The sequence below is a fragment of the Cyprinodon variegatus genome, unplaced genomic scaffold, assembly GCF_000732505.1.
Source record: "Cyprinodon variegatus isolate N-32 unplaced genomic scaffold, C_variegatus-1.0 Scaffold591, whole genome shotgun sequence".
Lineage (NCBI taxonomy): Eukaryota > Metazoa > Chordata > Actinopteri > Cyprinodontiformes > Cyprinodontidae > Cyprinodon > Cyprinodon variegatus.
This window is the reverse complement of record NW_015151044.1, coordinates 79,297-95,972: the sequence shown is the minus strand read 5'-3', so window position 1 is coordinate 95,972 and position 16,676 is coordinate 79,297. Positions and strand designations below refer to the sequence as shown.

At 36.2% G+C, this 16,676-nt stretch overlaps 1 protein-coding gene across 2 annotated transcripts in view; it reads right to left on the bottom strand.

Moving 5' to 3' along the window:
- zbtb46 (zinc finger and BTB domain containing 46) overlaps positions 1-16,676 on the bottom strand; it is a 92,097-nt gene that overhangs the window by 53,575 nt on the left and 21,846 nt on the right. For both annotated transcript variants that reach the window (XM_015392446.1, XM_015392447.1), the window contains exons 2-3: positions 11,184-11,404; positions 10,154-11,078 (exon numbers count right to left, since the gene is read on the bottom strand). In XM_015392446.1, coding sequence (XP_015247932.1) covers positions 10,154-11,078; positions 11,184-11,369 — 1,111 coding nt within the window. In that variant the 5' untranslated portion in view covers positions 11,370-11,404. The remainder of the gene's footprint in view (positions 1-10,153; positions 11,079-11,183; positions 11,405-16,676) is intronic.

Below are 16,676 nucleotides of genomic sequence, written 5' to 3'. Positions count from 1 at the left end.
CAGTGCTACCCACTGTGCCGCTGAGCAGCCCACATTTGCAATCAATACAGCTTTGTAAAAATTCTCTGACTTTTCAGTGCATGTAGTCTTTACAACAGGACAATGAAGTGCGTTGTTTTTAGTAAATGTGCAATACAACTTATGTTTAATTATGTGGCAATTATTATCTGATAAAATTTTAAATTTGCTTACTCAGCTTTGCAAGTTTTTTAACTGCCTATTAATTGTTTCTCCTTCTCACAATCCAACTCTACCCATTCTTCATGTACGCGACTCACAAACCTTAGTTTAGCTTTTAGAGTTTGCAAAGAGCTTCATCATCCCAACTCTATGCAACACTATTTTGTTTTTTAAGCTAATGAGGAAGCTGTAGGTTTGTTAAATCAGATACAAAGTTGATGCTATCTTATGTTATGACCCTACAAGCTTCTTACATTTATTCATTTCAGAAATCCATGTCAAAGACCAGAGGAAGACAATGACCCAGACATTACCCATTTAAAAAAGAAGTGCAAAATGACTAAACTGTTTTTTATTTTATTAAATGGAAAAAAAAAAAAAACTGATTCATCCTGTACCCACTCCAGTGGTTAGAGCGTAAGGGGGCTACAACCTAACAGTTCACCTTTCCCTCACAGGGCAAAACAACACATTTATTCTTATATCTAAGCGAGATCAGAGACATCAATCAACCAAAAAGTCCTGCTTTGGACTGTGGAAAGAAGCCAGAGCTCTAGGAAATAAAAATTCTGTACATTCAAACTTAGGAACTCCTTGCTGCAAAGCAATAGTGCTACCATCTGCTCTACTTTGCAACCCATGAAAAACCAAAAAATTGTATTGCTAAACCTTCAAGATGTTGCCGATAACAGCAGCAGATATGTAACAACACCTCATGCCACAAGACCTTGCACTAAAAAAAAAGAGCATGCAGGTATTTCTTGTGAAAATTGAAACTTGTATCTTGAATGAAGTTGTTGTTAGTTTAACTTTAATTGATGATGTGCTGTTTTTTTTTTTGCAATGGAATCCATATATAAGAGTTAAATGCAGCATGGATATGGTTGGTATTTTAAAAAAGTATGCTGTTCTTGCCCTGTTGTGACCAACAATATATTGCTTCCCAAAGCACATAGAATCTGGTGACAGTTAAATTGTTTTTTAATGTACCTACTTTGGCAACCTATAAAAAAACAGAGGAGTCAGACAATGTACTACTAATTTGAAAACATTGTGAATAACATGAGTGGCTAAACATCAGCTGTTAAAACGTTAGGGCTACTTTGCAGTTTTTTTTTTTTTTATATATAAGTTCAGATTGTATTTAAGCATCTCTAGTTCAAAATATGAAATACTTAGACTGATCAAACATGAAATGGATAGATCTATTTTATAAATACATTTATTTAAACTCAGTTTACAGTTTTAATAAGTGTTTTAATAAGTGTGTTTTAATACGTGTTTTAAGAACTGTAATTGTACATTCATATGTTTTTATTACTGTTATTCACAATGTTTTTTTAATCACTACTGCTTACCTTATCAAGGCTGCACTTTAGAAAATGAAATAGTCTAGAGAGCTGATCTTAACGAAATTTCTTTTTGTTTACACTATTGTAGCTATACAAAATGCTAAATAAAATCTGTCTAAGTCTAAGTTAATAAACCTTTCTGTGTGCACATGGTTGTTTTGTTATGTGAACCACTATAGGAATAGAGTAACTGTCATGTTAGGCAAGCTAAACACAAGCTGAATTATTTTATTTAGACTCATTTCTGATGAACCCTGTTCAGCTATTTGTAATAAGCACTAAAGGGGAAATCATCTTTTCCTCTTATCTTGTTCGTGTGAAACCATCATCATTTACTTTCTTATGTTTGATGTATTGCTACCAGTTGAAAAATATATATATTTTTCTTTTTGTTATTTAGAATGAATATGAAAGAAGAAAAAACAATCTTAGGAAATATATTTAGAGAGAAAAAAACGATTGTTATTTTTATTTTATTTTTTTAGAAGGTAATAGATTGATTTCTTCCAGGATTGTAATGTTGAGACTTTACAACAATCTACATAAAAATACCTCGAAAGATAACAAATTAAATCTGAAATGATTGATAACAACCATTATTGATCGTCTTATACATATGGAGAATATTTTATCAGGAGCCCTAAAAATCGGGTTAATACATGCAGCATAGTTTATTTTCTAAATAGTAGTACTTATCAGGAGGCTCAATATGTGAAAAGATAAATAGCTCTTGGCAGCTAAATGTGGGATTTAGTTAGTTTTTTTTTTAACTGAGAAAAGTGCATTTTGCTTTTCTTACCCTTTTTTGTCAAACTTTATTGGAGGATTTGAAATTTCTTGTTCTTTGAATATTAATTATGTTATCATTTCAAACTGATTTGTTACCCATAAGAGCTAATCTTTGCATAATCTAAGGTGAGAATTAGAATCCAAGAAGAAATTGGTCAAATTTACCAAAATACACGATATATATATATATATATATATATATATATATATATATATATATATATATATATATATATATAGATTTTATTTAGTTTATGAATCTCTAATCGCCTAAGCTATGTCATTTCCAAATGGCTAATAAACAAACAAAATAACAATCTAAATATACAATCACATGAATAATAAAATATATATATATATTTTTTTAATGAAAAGTTCAAATGAAGCAGCAAAAACTCTTATATCTAAAACGTTTGCCTGTGATGTGCAGAAATCAAGGTCTTACAGAAGCAACCAATGCAGCAGAGGCCAAACTAAAAATAATTTCAGGTAATTATTTAAAAGATCAGGAATAAAAGCCATCAGAACAGGGACTATTTAAAGCTCCCTTTGTAAAAATATGTCACTTCTAATGATTTACTGGGGAGAAAAATATACACATGAGCATTTTGTATGAAGCGATGATTTCCTCACATGTAAGATTTCAAACATGTGTCTTTGTAGACAAGGTGAGCCTAAGAAATAAGGAGATCAAGCATTACGAAGCCAGAGAAAAGGCAGCTGGACGCTTAGAGGCTGCAATAATGACATCCAATAACCACAGCAGATGTTAGCGAGGGAAGAGGATCTAAAGAAAACAAATCCTAATTCCTGCAGCTGTTTATGTCAACATGGCCACATTTTCATACAGATACATTAAAGCCTCTGTGCTAATATGCCAAGCCTTTACACAAGCAGATATTATTGGTGTATTAGAATAAACCAGTTAAAGCCTGAACTAGGCAGCCCTGTGTTGTGTGTCACGTGATTGTTTCTAATAGCAAAGCATGGACGCTGATTACAGATGAATGAGAGGGAGGGAGGAAGAGTGTGGAGGCACTTTTCATCAATAAAGAATGAAGCAATTAAGCTAATCTCAGGCCGAAGGTGCCCTTTCTCCCCCAGATGAGCCCTTCATGGAAACTAGCAAATGGACGCCATTGAGCAACTTTTTCTTCCCAAACTAAAAGTCTCTAAATAATAATTAGCATGACTCGAATTTAAAAATTAAACAGTTAAAATATACAGAAAAAGTGTCATGAAGCTGGAATTATAAGTTGACACACCTTAAATTCCTGCACATTTTAAAGCAGGCAGTTAAAGGTAGTCTACATTGCAGAAAAGAATGATGCAAATTTTGACATGCGGAAAGGTGCATTTTGAAGGATAATTAACACAAATTATAACCTAGTTTTTTATGCATTGACAGACGTCCCTCTAACAGCTTTATTTGTCAGTTACAGATAAATACTCTGACTGCACCAGCTTAGATTGGGATCTACAGGACTAAGACAAGGATGAGGGCATGAAACATTGTAATGTGGAGTTGGATAAACAAAACCTCTATTGGTTCATTGCTGCTCCACAGGCTGCCAAACTGTGAGTCAGAGTAAAACGGAGGGAAAAATGTTTTTGGTGAACATTGGATCATGTTTAGGGAAAGATATATACCCAAGCCCATTTAGAAACACAAGAAAAAACCTCAGTTTTAATTCCACCTTGTAATGTGAAACATCTTTTTGAATCAAACATTGGTGAAGATGGTAAGTTGTAACTTTTGTATATTTCAGTAGTTCAAGAAAAGTCTCAAAACCTTCTAACTTAATGTCAGGTCGGTTTAATTGACATCAGTGCTTCATGAAGCACAAAATGCTGTTCAGATTCATTGATTTACTCTTATCCTAATGTGACACCTGTGTCTAGCTTTTTATTTTGATTTTTTTGCATCTTAAATCAATATAATTTTAAATATAAATATAAATCAGGATTTATTTTTGATAAAATATATATATATATTTTGGTTCATCTTTCCTTTCATTTCGAGGCCTTAATAGGCATTATTACTGTTTGAACAGATGCAAGGTAAAGTCATAGGCATCTCAGTTTGGAAAGGATAACAGAGCAATTTCTAAGGTATTAGGATCTCAGTGAACAATAGTGACCAATGAAAATTATTGATACATCTGGTCAACATTTTCAAACATAAGCACTTTAAAAGGCACAATAAATGCTTGTTTGAGTGGCTTATTTAAAGTATAAAGTCAAATCTGATTCTGCGGCAAAGTGACAACAACATTTTAAGACTTAGACAACTTTATTGTCTTTATGTACACGCAGTGTATAGAAAACGAAATTTCATTTTGTACAGCTTTCACAATATTTCCATTCCTTAAAGTGCAGCAGTGATCAAATGTAAACAGTGTGGTAGAAGAAAAAAAAAACATAAGAGTTTTCACAACAGTTCAGCTGTCAGTTGGCGGCGGGGAAGAAGCTGTTTCTGAATCTGCTGAACCTGCATCAAATGCTGCGAAGCCTCTTCCCAGTCTATGAGGGAATAGATAGCTCCCACCAGACATGACGGGTAGGGTTAGGGATTAAGGATTATGGATTCTCATTTGCTTTTGCTTGTTTTTTTGTAAGGTATGACCTTGTCAAACACTGCAGGGCATCACAAACAGTGCATGATGTATCCTCAAAATGGTACCAAGCAAAGATAATTGTTAGTGGTATAGATCCATATTAAGTTGACAAGTGAAAAAGCAGGGTCAATAATCAATGTTTGTTTTTCCATGAAAGTAACTGATATTTGCTTATATGAGTTATATATACTCATATGGTTTTTATTTATACTCTCAAAATGTATATAAATCAAAAGTTAGTCGTAATAAGCAGGAGTTTCCTTTTAATTTTCCATAGTTTGATGTAATTTCAAATTTTCAAAGCTATATCATCTTTTTTTCAAACATGTCTCACCGCTAATAAAGTGATCAGAGCAAATCTGTGCCACATTAGATTGGCTCGTGTTTCCAACTTGTAAAACCCATCAACACTCAAAGCCTCGTAGCAAAGTTCCCTGAGCTTCATCTGTTTGAATTAACAGGATGTAATGAAAACTTCTCTTTATTGTTTTAACACATTTGTTTTTACCCCCTTCAACCCAACATAAAACTACTGTGGTTCTATTATGTACAAACAGTCATGTGGATTCTAGGTCCCAATTTTTTGTATGGAACCAGAGGGAGGATGATGTCCTGTGAGAACTATCTATTGCTTTTTTACACATGGGCCAGGTTGCTTTGGGATACTTTTTCACTTAAATCAATCGTTTTCCATTATCAGAGTGTTCCGAAGTTTAAGAAAATCCCAAAGTGATACATATTCTGTCATTGTGCCTGGAGTGACCCGAGATTTCTCAGGCTCTTTGCAAAGTAATTCAGCCCCACATCTCCCACAACTATTGTTACACTGCCAGCAAGTTCTCTGAAAGAAGGCTCCTAAACCTTTCAGTGATCACAAGATAAAATCTTCCATTTTAAAATACTTCAGATCAGGCAAAACACTTACAGTTATTGTAAGCATGGAGGCTGATTACAGATTGTAAGGAATCAGAAGAGGCACATTTATCACTCTTATTAAAGAAATTACATTGTAAAACAGAAGCTGGCAGGCATACAGCAGCATATCTGCTTAGCAGCTAAATGGAGGCTTGCAGCCTGACTATTGCATAGGGCTGCGACTAACGATTATTTTGCAAATCGATTAATCTGTCCATAATTTTTTCGATTAATAATCCGACAGCTAAAGGTTCCTTGAAGATTTTAGCATATTGACAGATAATTTTTTTCTTTTTATCTTAAATGCAAAACGTTTCCATTTTTTTTCTACAATATTCCTATAATTTCTGATCTAAGTGAGTTGCTATGTCAACTAAAGACATGTTTTACAGTCTCTATACTCCAGTTAACAATTCATCGATTACTAAATTAGTTGATGATTATTTCAATAATCCGATTAATCGTTTCAGACCTATTATTTAAAAAGCTAAATATCAGCTTAGTTACTTAGTTGGGGATGCTCAGTGCAAAATGCATGATCAATAATATTATTTTAGAATAATTATTAATGTTTCATAACAATGTAGTAGAAATATATCAGTCATAAAAAATGATCACTTTCTAATTCTTTGGCCCTTTAAGGTGCATGTACGCCTAATTTAGATCACTGACTAAAGGTGACAAAATCCTTGGCTTAAGAAGACTTAAGACTTAAGGACTCTAACTCTCATAAGTCTACAAGAGCCGCAGCATGCACCTTTGACCCTTTGTCATTTGGAGTTATAGAGATCTAATGAGCTTTATGCTTTAAAACTAAAATTAAAACCAGATTTCTTGCCAACATTCCCAGACGCCAACAAAAGCCTCAAAGCTCAACTACAAAACTTTGAGTGGTAGCAAAGTAACTTGCTCTTAAATTTCAAAGCCATCCCACTGAGGAAGAGTGGACAGGATAATTCTTTACATGTTGATGTTGGCCAGCAGAGCTCAAGAATGACTGGTTGCCTTTTGGCAAACACCAGTTGAGTTTTGACCAGCAGCATCTCTACACTTCCTCTATAACCTTAATGTGAGCAAACAGCTCTGATTAAACATTGCTTCACCACAGTCAGACTTAAACTCTACCTTCTACCAGAACCATGACACTGGCCAACAGTCTTAATAGTACCATTTAACTTTGTCGCTGTATGTTATTATGTATGAGTGTGTGTGATTCTGAGCCACAAGACATTTTGTACTTGGGCAAAGTAATAAGGTTCAACTTCGGGTCACAAAATCAGGGACTGAAGACACGTAAAGTTAAGGAGACAAACACTTCATAAGCCCAGAAGCAGGTACGGTTCAATTCCCATTTCCTTTTTGCTCCTCTGCATTTTTGTTCTCTCTAATTACCCCTCCAATCTAACGCTCTCTCTTCCTCTTCCATCTCGCCCTTTCCAGAAGGTCCTTCCCTAAACCCCAGAGAGAGGGGGAGGAGCCCGGGATGGCGAGGACGTGCTGGTAATCCGTGCAGTGACCCAGGTCAATTCAATTATCCTGTTTTCTTTTACTGCGCGACGTGTGTGCCCATTTCACAGCCAACTCCCTTAATGCGCCCAGGATTAGCTTTTCTTACTTTTAATAATCTACCTATTGACGCCTTGGGCCCACAACATGCACAAAGACGCACAAACACACATAGGTAACTTATCATGTATAAGTTTTGCAGAGGAACAACTTGCTTAACAGTTCTGCAAGCCCTAGGATAAAGGGAGAAATCTTAAAATAAATATGCATTTACCATTGTGTTTGTGTACGCATTTGCTTGTCTGTGTAACTGGGAGTGTGGCTTACATAAACTACAGTGAAGAGAGGATTGTAATATCCGTCTGCATTTACCAAGGCTTCACCTCACACCTTCAAGATTTTAGATAATCATCTTAGGCCTGACACGTTAGTGTATAAGCTCACTAATCACAATGCCGGAGGAGGGAAAAAATTAGGTCAATTTCCACAGAGTTGTTCTGAGTTTCTGTTGGACTATTTCAGGTGGCAGTCTAGAAAGTATCATGCACATGAGCTCCACAAAAGTCCCCGCAACGGTTTGATTAGTCTTAGCCACTGAGCAATTGGTTAAACAGTCTTAAAGTTAAAATAGATTTTATCAACATTAGGTGTTTAGATGACAGTTTTACCCAATTATCGAACCTAATCTTGTTATCCTACCAGTCATTCAGTAATTACATCCATTAAAACAAAACTTACAGGCTAGGACTTAAACTGTAGCACTGCCTCCTCGAAGTCATCAAATCAACCCTGCATCAGGAAATTAAAAAGCTTTTCTTTGACCTTCATTTATCCTTTTAAGTCCTTTCCACTTAATGTTAAGACATTTAATCTAAGCACATGATTGGCCAAACCTGGTTTGTTTTCCCTATTGCTTAAATCACTTTCCTAAAATAGAAAGTTGCTGCACTCGGTTAACCTCGGAAGTCGGATGTAATAATTATATCACACCAACGTAACAATGTTCAATTGCAGGTTGGAGTAAAAGAATTTACTAAATGCTGTGCCTAATTATGTTGGCTGTTACCAATATAAGCTATCAAAACATACACTATACAGAAATCTTCAACTAGAGAATTTCTTAAGAAATATGTACATGTGCACTACGCAGCAAGCCAGAGAGGCAAAACTATAGTATGATAATTTTCTGATCACTAGAGCATTGTGAATGCATCTGGATGGCATTATTAACACTCTTCAGTGTGGAAGTTGCTACATCAAAATGACTCAGAAGTAACAATTCATAATGTTAGAAACCTGTTTTAAAAAGCTAAGTCAGACATTTTCATTTTGTTAAATCAGCAAAGGAGTGAACTCTTCGGCAGCTAAAAGGAGGTATAAACATATCAGAGTTACTCTATATTTTTCTTCTAATTCTCAGTCTTTCTGTGTTAGAACACATTTGATTTGATGTTGTAATTCTACACATATGTACATTCGCAGGTAAATTTGCATGTAACCAGAACATTTAAATGTGATAATTTGCAACATTTGCGATATGTACTATTAGATATCTTCTTTTTTCTGTAAAACTGCTTTCAAATTAAGACACTGTATTTGTGTAATTGTGCCTTAATTCGTAATGCCTCCTTTTAGCAAAAGACCTTATATGTTACCTGACATGAATATATTCTTATTGTGGGTAGGTTCTTATAAGTTCTTGAACTTCTACCTATATGGAAGTAAATCTGTGTCGCTTTTCAGGCTGAAAATATTGAATTATATTATATGCAGATTTTTTTAACACTCAAAAATTAAACTGAAAAATAAGTACTGAAAATGTAATCACTTTGAAATAGTAATGTGAATTTTTAGCTTATAGAGAAAATAACAAATGAAATTTCAACTGTATAGAAATAATGACAATGAACTTCTTTTTAGGTCAAAAATGTGTTCTGAATATATATTTTAACACTGAAACAGTAAGTAAAAACATACAACATTTAAATTTCAGTGGCATTTTTAATTCAAATCCCAGCGACACAGATTTACTTCCATATACCTCCTCCTTTGGAGCGCTACTAAAATGGCTTAATATCTAAATGTACATCTTGCTTGTATTATTGCTCAATGAAAATGAAATAGGAAAAATCAAATGTCTAATTTTAAAGCATGTCAACTATTTTGTCTTAGTTTTATATTAGTAAAAGTCTATTTCACAGCAACCAATTCATAGTCACAAGAGAGGTAACAGAAAGTGGGAACGTGTTTTATTCTTTTGCTAAAAAAAAACCTAAAACAAACAAACTTGGAATTTGCTAAAAGGAATATCGACATGTAATAGCTTTTAAAAAAGTTAGATCAAGAAATCTAAAAAAAAACTAAGGAAAGTGATGCAAAGACTTTGTTAGAGTGTTAATCATATGTTGGATTATGAGGGAAAACCTCATTGAGAAACCTTTGATTTGCTAAATTGGAAATATTGGGAACATTTGGGCTGATCTTCCAGACTTTGCTCAGTTTTTCTGAAGATGTTTTAACATATATTCAGGAGTCTTTATCATTTTTCTCGGCTCACACTAGAGCAATCTGTAATTGGAGTGTTTGCTTCAGGGCAAGCTGATAGAATTGACACAGACTGCTGGATAGGTGTTTAAACATTTTCAGAAAATCTGTTTGAAAGTCCAGTCGCTTCTTCAGCCTGTTTTATGGTTGCCATGAACCAGATAACTGAGATTTTGCAGAGGAATGTTTCTCAATTCCAATTTTTAACACTACAGCTGGCATAAACCGTGTTAGAGGCGTCAGTCTTACCTGGAATGTCTTGTCCATTGTAGGTCCATCCAGTGACAGCCAGCATGGAGGGGAGTGGTGATCCAGGCCTACTGTCTCTTTCTCTCTCCCTATCTCGCTGCCGATCCCAGGTTTTCTCAGCCTGTTGGGTAATATGCCTGACTGTATCCTTGTTCTTCCTGTTCTTCCTCCGGCCTGACCCTGATAGAGGTTGCCAGGGTCCTTCAACACCTCCACCACTAGATCCCCCTGTCCCTTGTTCTACATGTGTTGACCCTTTGGGAGTGTCCCTTGGATGAGAAGAAGAGGCAGGAGAAACTTGTTCCTCTTTGACACTGACCGGCCTATAGTCATGAGGCCAGGCAGGCTGAGAGTCATGACAGGCTTCCTCTTGGCTCTCATGGCTCTTAGGAGGTTCTTGGTCTTCCTTCCCATACATGCTGCCTCCCTCATGGCAACTGGCAATGGCTGAATCCCCAGAGGAGTTGGCTGGACTAGTTCTGCGTGCCAGCCAGGGAGAGGTGCTGCGACCAGAAATTATAGAGGCCAACGCTTCAGAGGCTATACCCACTATCCCACCTCCTCCCAAGCTAGCACCTGGAACACCCCCTGCTCCAGCTAAACCTACCCCTCCTCCAACCCCAGCTACTCCTCCACCTCCTCCTAAACCTGCAGCAACAGCTCCCATTTCAAAGTCAGCCAGCTCATCGGCCATTTCTGAGCGGATACTGATGTCAAGAGCAGCCTTGATGAAGCTGTGGCAGGCTTGGACAATGTCCGTCATCTGAAGGTAGCTGGCGGCCGACATAACCTCGATCACGTTCTTACTGGTAAGGGCAAGGTGAGCTGAGTACATAAAATCCAAGATGGCTTTGAAGCCGGTTGCCGTTACGATGTCGAGGTGAGTAACAGTAGTCTGATGGGGAGGCTCGGCTCCTTTCTTAACCTGCAAGATGACAAAAACACTCTTTTAATTTTTGACTATAATGAATAAGGGGTGCAAAATGAATGTATAGTCCTCAGAATTCTCTCAGCATGCGCACTCCTTCACCTGGCAGTAAAGAGTCTTGAAGTAGCGTGAGGAGCCCAGAAGGACATTCTTATGGGCCTTGAAGATCTTTCCGTCCACAATGACACAGGCGTCACAGAGGATGCCGTGCTGCCTCTGCTCATTGAGCTCTCTGAGGAGCTGACGGTAGTGAGATGAGATCTCCATGTCCTCCTTCCTGTTGTTCATCTGTGTAGCTGAACAAAAGCCTCTCCTTAAAACATCTGCAGAAAAATCAAAGACAACATTCAGCCAATAAGCTGGGGATGTAGTGTGGCTGAAAATATTTTATATTCTGCAAGATATATTGAAGGACTGCAGGATTATCGCATTGGCATTAAACAATGGGATATAAGACTTTAAGCCTTTTAGTGCATCTATGTAGAAAAAAATACTTTAGCCAAAGTTAATAAAATATCAGTAGGTAATATTTTTAGATTTCTTTAACATATACAGGATAATACTACCCTTGGTCATGTGATGCCAACCAGACCCATATCTGTTATCAGATTTAGCAGCTATGCAGCTGATGGGGAAAAAAGGTGAATTCTGGCATCGAAGGCTCATTCTTTGATACCTTATTCATATTTAGTCATAATGCAGGACAAAAAAATACGACATCAACTGTGGATGTAAAACCATTCTGGTTCAGAAAATATCTGTATCAGTGTATAATCAAAGCTACATATTACACTTGCACAATATATTGAATATCCATCATAGCAATACTAATGCAACATTGCCATTGCAAATGGGGTGTTTATGTGCACTATTTGGTAGGACATGCTGAATTATAGGGGAATAAAATAATGGTCCATTTGAAAGACCTACTTCCCTAACTCCCATACCTGATGTCATTTTAGTTATAAAATATCTTTAAAATTCTTTTCTTTAAGTATATGTCTTAAATATGTCTTATATGTATATGAAGAGAAAGGGAATTTAACTAAGACAGTCTCTAAAGATGAGAATATGTGAGCAATGGCTGTGACATGAAAACAAAGACATCAATGGAAACCACATCTCCACCACTTTAGTTTGATGTCTAAAAAAAGCCTGAAATCAAATAATCAAATATCTCTGTTTATGAAGTGCTTCTGACAGGTAGGTGTGTGTGTGTGAGATTAGTGGGGGAGCATTAGAGATACTGAATCACAGTGTATTGTACTAATAAATGCCAGTTAAAAAGTTAATCACATTCAGAAAGCATGTTTGAGGAAAAAAAATAAGACTCTGTTGTGTACAGACTAAGTTGCAATGAATCTGATCAATTCAATGACTAAGAATGAAAAACACTCAACCATTGACATTAATGTTTCTGTTCTCCAACACTTCAGTTAGAAGTGGGAGCCCAAAGGTTTATTTTCTGAAAAACCAGAAAACGGATCACTAATAATTTGGGCTCTAAATTTGCCCAAGGTTTGAACAGTCAGAAAAATGAGGATGAAGAGATGGTTCAAGGAAAAGCCACTGAAAGAAGGCTGCAAAGAAAGATGTGAACATCGGCAGGTCAACTCAAGCAGGAGGTGGCATAAAGTACATAAATCTAAGCTATGGCAAACCTGCACACACACACACAAACACACCGGGTGAGGCAGTGCATTAGCTGGAGCATTAACAGCCGCCGCTCCTGCTTTCGTCTCGGAAAGGGCTAAATCGCGTGGACGCGGAGTGTTACCAAACGCAGCAGTGATTTGTTTTGGGAACGCCACAGCTGTCAGCTCTCATGGGCCACTCAGAGAGATGACAGCTCGGGTTGGTCAAGGTGACAGCAGCGTTTGCTCGGGGGCCGGCACACTTCAGGTCATGTTTAGCAAAGCTCTGCTCAACCTGATGGCTTGTAAGATCAGATAAATCCACAGTGTCTCCCACGTCCACTCGGACAAACACACCTCCTATGAACAGCAGTGGACATGCCCACCGAGCGATTGTGACAGCAGCTGAAGCCTTCTCTATCAGTGCATGAAAGCCTTTAGTTTGATTGGTGATTTTTTGAAGTTATGGGGGAAAAAAAGAGTGAAAGAAAAAGAAAGTTGGATGTAAGTGCTGAAAAACAGCGTCCCTGAGAGACTCAAAAGGCAGGTTTTGACGCAAATGTTTTTTTATCCTAGGGCTCACATATTTTGTTGAAAGAAAAAGCGGGCTAACCTTGAGATATTCTTTCCTTTCTGTATTGCACTGACAGAGGTATTGAGAGGCTTCACCTCTCACCTTTAGAGACAAACCGAGAGGCTTTAAAGAGACTGCAGTTGTGCTCAACCTTTCTCAGGGCCACTCGTGCATTCAACTGCAAAGCCTGCAGTATATGTGAGCTACATTAAACACAAAAGAAATCACTTATTCAAAAGAAGTCACTGATTTACACAGACATAGTCCTCCTTTTCTCTTTTCCCCAGTTTTTTTTCTGGTCTGTGTGGATGGTGTAACGAAGCATTGGTCTGCATCACAGAATGCTCTGTGGATTTTATGCATTAGGAGTAATTATTGAGTAATTATCATTTCAGATTTAGATTCATCTAGATATCTTTTTCTGTGAGTAACTTTGTTAAATTAATAAACCAGATGCTAATAAAAGCTAAATATTGAAGCATCCTTTCAACCAGATTAGAATCTTTGTATTTACACACTGACATGGTGACATTTACATCTAATGAATTCAATCATAAAGCATAGAAAGTAAAATAAAAAGATATGTATTAAAGAATTTGTCTAAGGTCATCAGCATTTCAACCTTTCATAATGTAAAAAAGTCCCTTTTTTAATAAACAATGGTAACATCAATCTTCAAGGTTTCTAGGGAAAAAAGGCATTCAAAGATTTAAATACAGACTTTGGAAAGTCAGTGTGCCTTTTAACTAACTTTGTCATTATTTAAGCCAAAAGAACAGATACTTCAGCAAAATGTTTTAGTTTTGAACATAATAATTCGGTTGAGCTTAAAAAGGCAGTTTTCATGAAAGAAGTTAACTGAAGTGATCATATACTTTTTTAAATGATTTAAATTACAACCATTTCCTGTTTTTGTTTATTTAAGACCATATAAATAGAGGCTGATAACTACCATCTGCAGCCCACAACAATGCAGGGTGTGATTGTAATTTGTTTCATTTTACAAACTTGGTTTTAGGTGTTGCCACAGGTTCCACTCAAACTTTATGTAAAAATTATTGGAATGATACGACACCTTTTTCTAAATCATGATTCAAAAATGAAACAATTGGCTATATTTTATTCATTGAATCTACAACTACAGTTATGTGCTATATTTTTAAATGATTTTTCCTAAGATCATCCCTTTACTAAACGTATTTATTGATCAATATTGTTCAGTTTTTTTTTTTCTTTCTAGGAAAAAAAACACTGCCTGTTTTCTAAAACAATGGATTCAGAAATAAATCTCTCAGTGCTGTAAATGCACAGTTTAAAGCCAAGGTTTTTTTTTTTAATAGAATATTATACTTAAAAAAATAAAATGAGGCTTGGGCAGGAGTATGGGCACTTTATTCTCAGTTTATTATGCTTTTATAAAACTCTTATACTCCTATCACACTCTTCCAGTTTTGTGTTTTTATGCTGTTTCAAAATACATGAGCAATCCAGAATGAACTATTAGTATGTCTTCCACCATAGCATATGTAATGTTACATGTAATTGATCAAGGCTACCATCGATGTTTGAAAATATTAAATCTTTGGATGATATGAGCTGTTAGAGATGGAAATATGTATCAGCATTGGAAAACCACATATCGAATAAGTCTGAGCATTTGAGGTTACAGTGTCAGTTTATGTCTGTAATAATCAAATTAAACAAAAGCAGCAATCAGTACAGGGTAACACAAAAACAGGACCAGAGATAGAAAGCCAAGGAGATCTAATCAGATTTCTTGCTTCAGCAGACTAAGAGACATTCTGAATTAGAAAGTTAGGTTGAGAAGAGGAGCTTTAATGGGGCACGCTTTGACCTCTAAACTCTTAGCTTCCCTAATTGGCTCGTTTAATTTCGGCATATCCAATTCCCTCCAGTCAGAAGCCCCTTTTGCAGAGGGACCAATCCCAAGTTACCCCTATTATATGATACATAAACACCCATCCAGTCTTTTCTTCTTTTCCATTTTAATTTTAACCCATGAGATGCAGGAACAAAGTCTGTTCTTTTCAGCAGTAAAGCCTTGATTCAAAGCACACTTTTTTTTGTGGAAACAGACACTTGACACAAGATGGAAAAGTAAGGTAAAATGAACTTGTCAAACAATCAACTATGGAGAGGGAGAGAGAGAGGCAGAGATATTTGTGTCTAAAGCATTAGCAGTCTCACCAAGGTTACAAAAACTAAAGCATGCTTTCAGCATGTCACACAGCACAAAAAAGCTTTTTTATCCCTCTATGAAATCTCAGTACTAACAAAAAAAATGAAGGTAGAAGTCATCTGGAGATGAGATCACAGTCTGTGGTACTTATTTCTGGTCAAAAACTATTGTTTCAGTAAATAGTGCCTCCAGATTTCCAAAACCCTGTCACCCCTTTTAAGACCAAATCAAAAGAGACTGTCCTCCCTAACCCCTCCTTTTCACAAAAATACACAGTCAAGAATCTGCTCCCCTCAAACAGACACAAAGCGCCTACTACTAAACGTGTAAACACAAGCTATAACTAAAAACACCCACATTGGCACGCTTAACAGAGCCGTCATGGCATCAAGCGTTGTTTGTCCTGGTCACATCACAGCAAAGTCACTTTAGGCCCCGGACAGAAAGACAGCTAAAGAGATGAGACGTGTGATGGAGCGAGAGAATGGGGCTCCATCCTTTCTGCGTTTCCTTTTAATGCAGCCTGTCCCTCCGAGCCACTTCTCTGCCTCCTTGACCGCACAGGACCGAGGGGAGACTGAGCGCAAGGTCCTTCTGGATCAAATACAAAGTAGTACTTTGATTTGTTTGATAGGAAGGCTTTTAGAGCTGTATAAACTGAGTTTTCAGAAGGTGCTCTGACATTCTGCTGGTTATTATTGTCGCCTTATTTAGACTTATTTTACATGGAGTATAAAACAAATTTGGCAATGAGAAGTTTTTGAAAAACATGTTGATATTTCTGTGGAACGGGTCTTCAATCAATAGGCACAAGTTTTAATTTTTAATTTCCAGAGCTTCAATAGGTAAGGTCACTCATTATGATGAAGCTATTCTGTACACTTGGTGCTACATTTCTCTTTAAAAAGATGATGATTTGCTTTTTTAATAATATAACAATCAAGAAGTCACCCTTCATTTACATTTTGAACCTTTTTTCCTGTCATATACATTAATAGTAATATTAACTAAATAAATTCTATGAAGTTGTTCTTAAAAAAAAAAAAAGTAATTTTAAACAAGAAAAAACAAAATGTTAAAATCATTTCCCTGCATTTCCATTAGGTGCTATTCATTTAGCCTCTTTGCTATTTTGTACATGCGCCCTTTTTGAAAATTTCTTATTGCTATTTTTTTTTTTTTTTTGG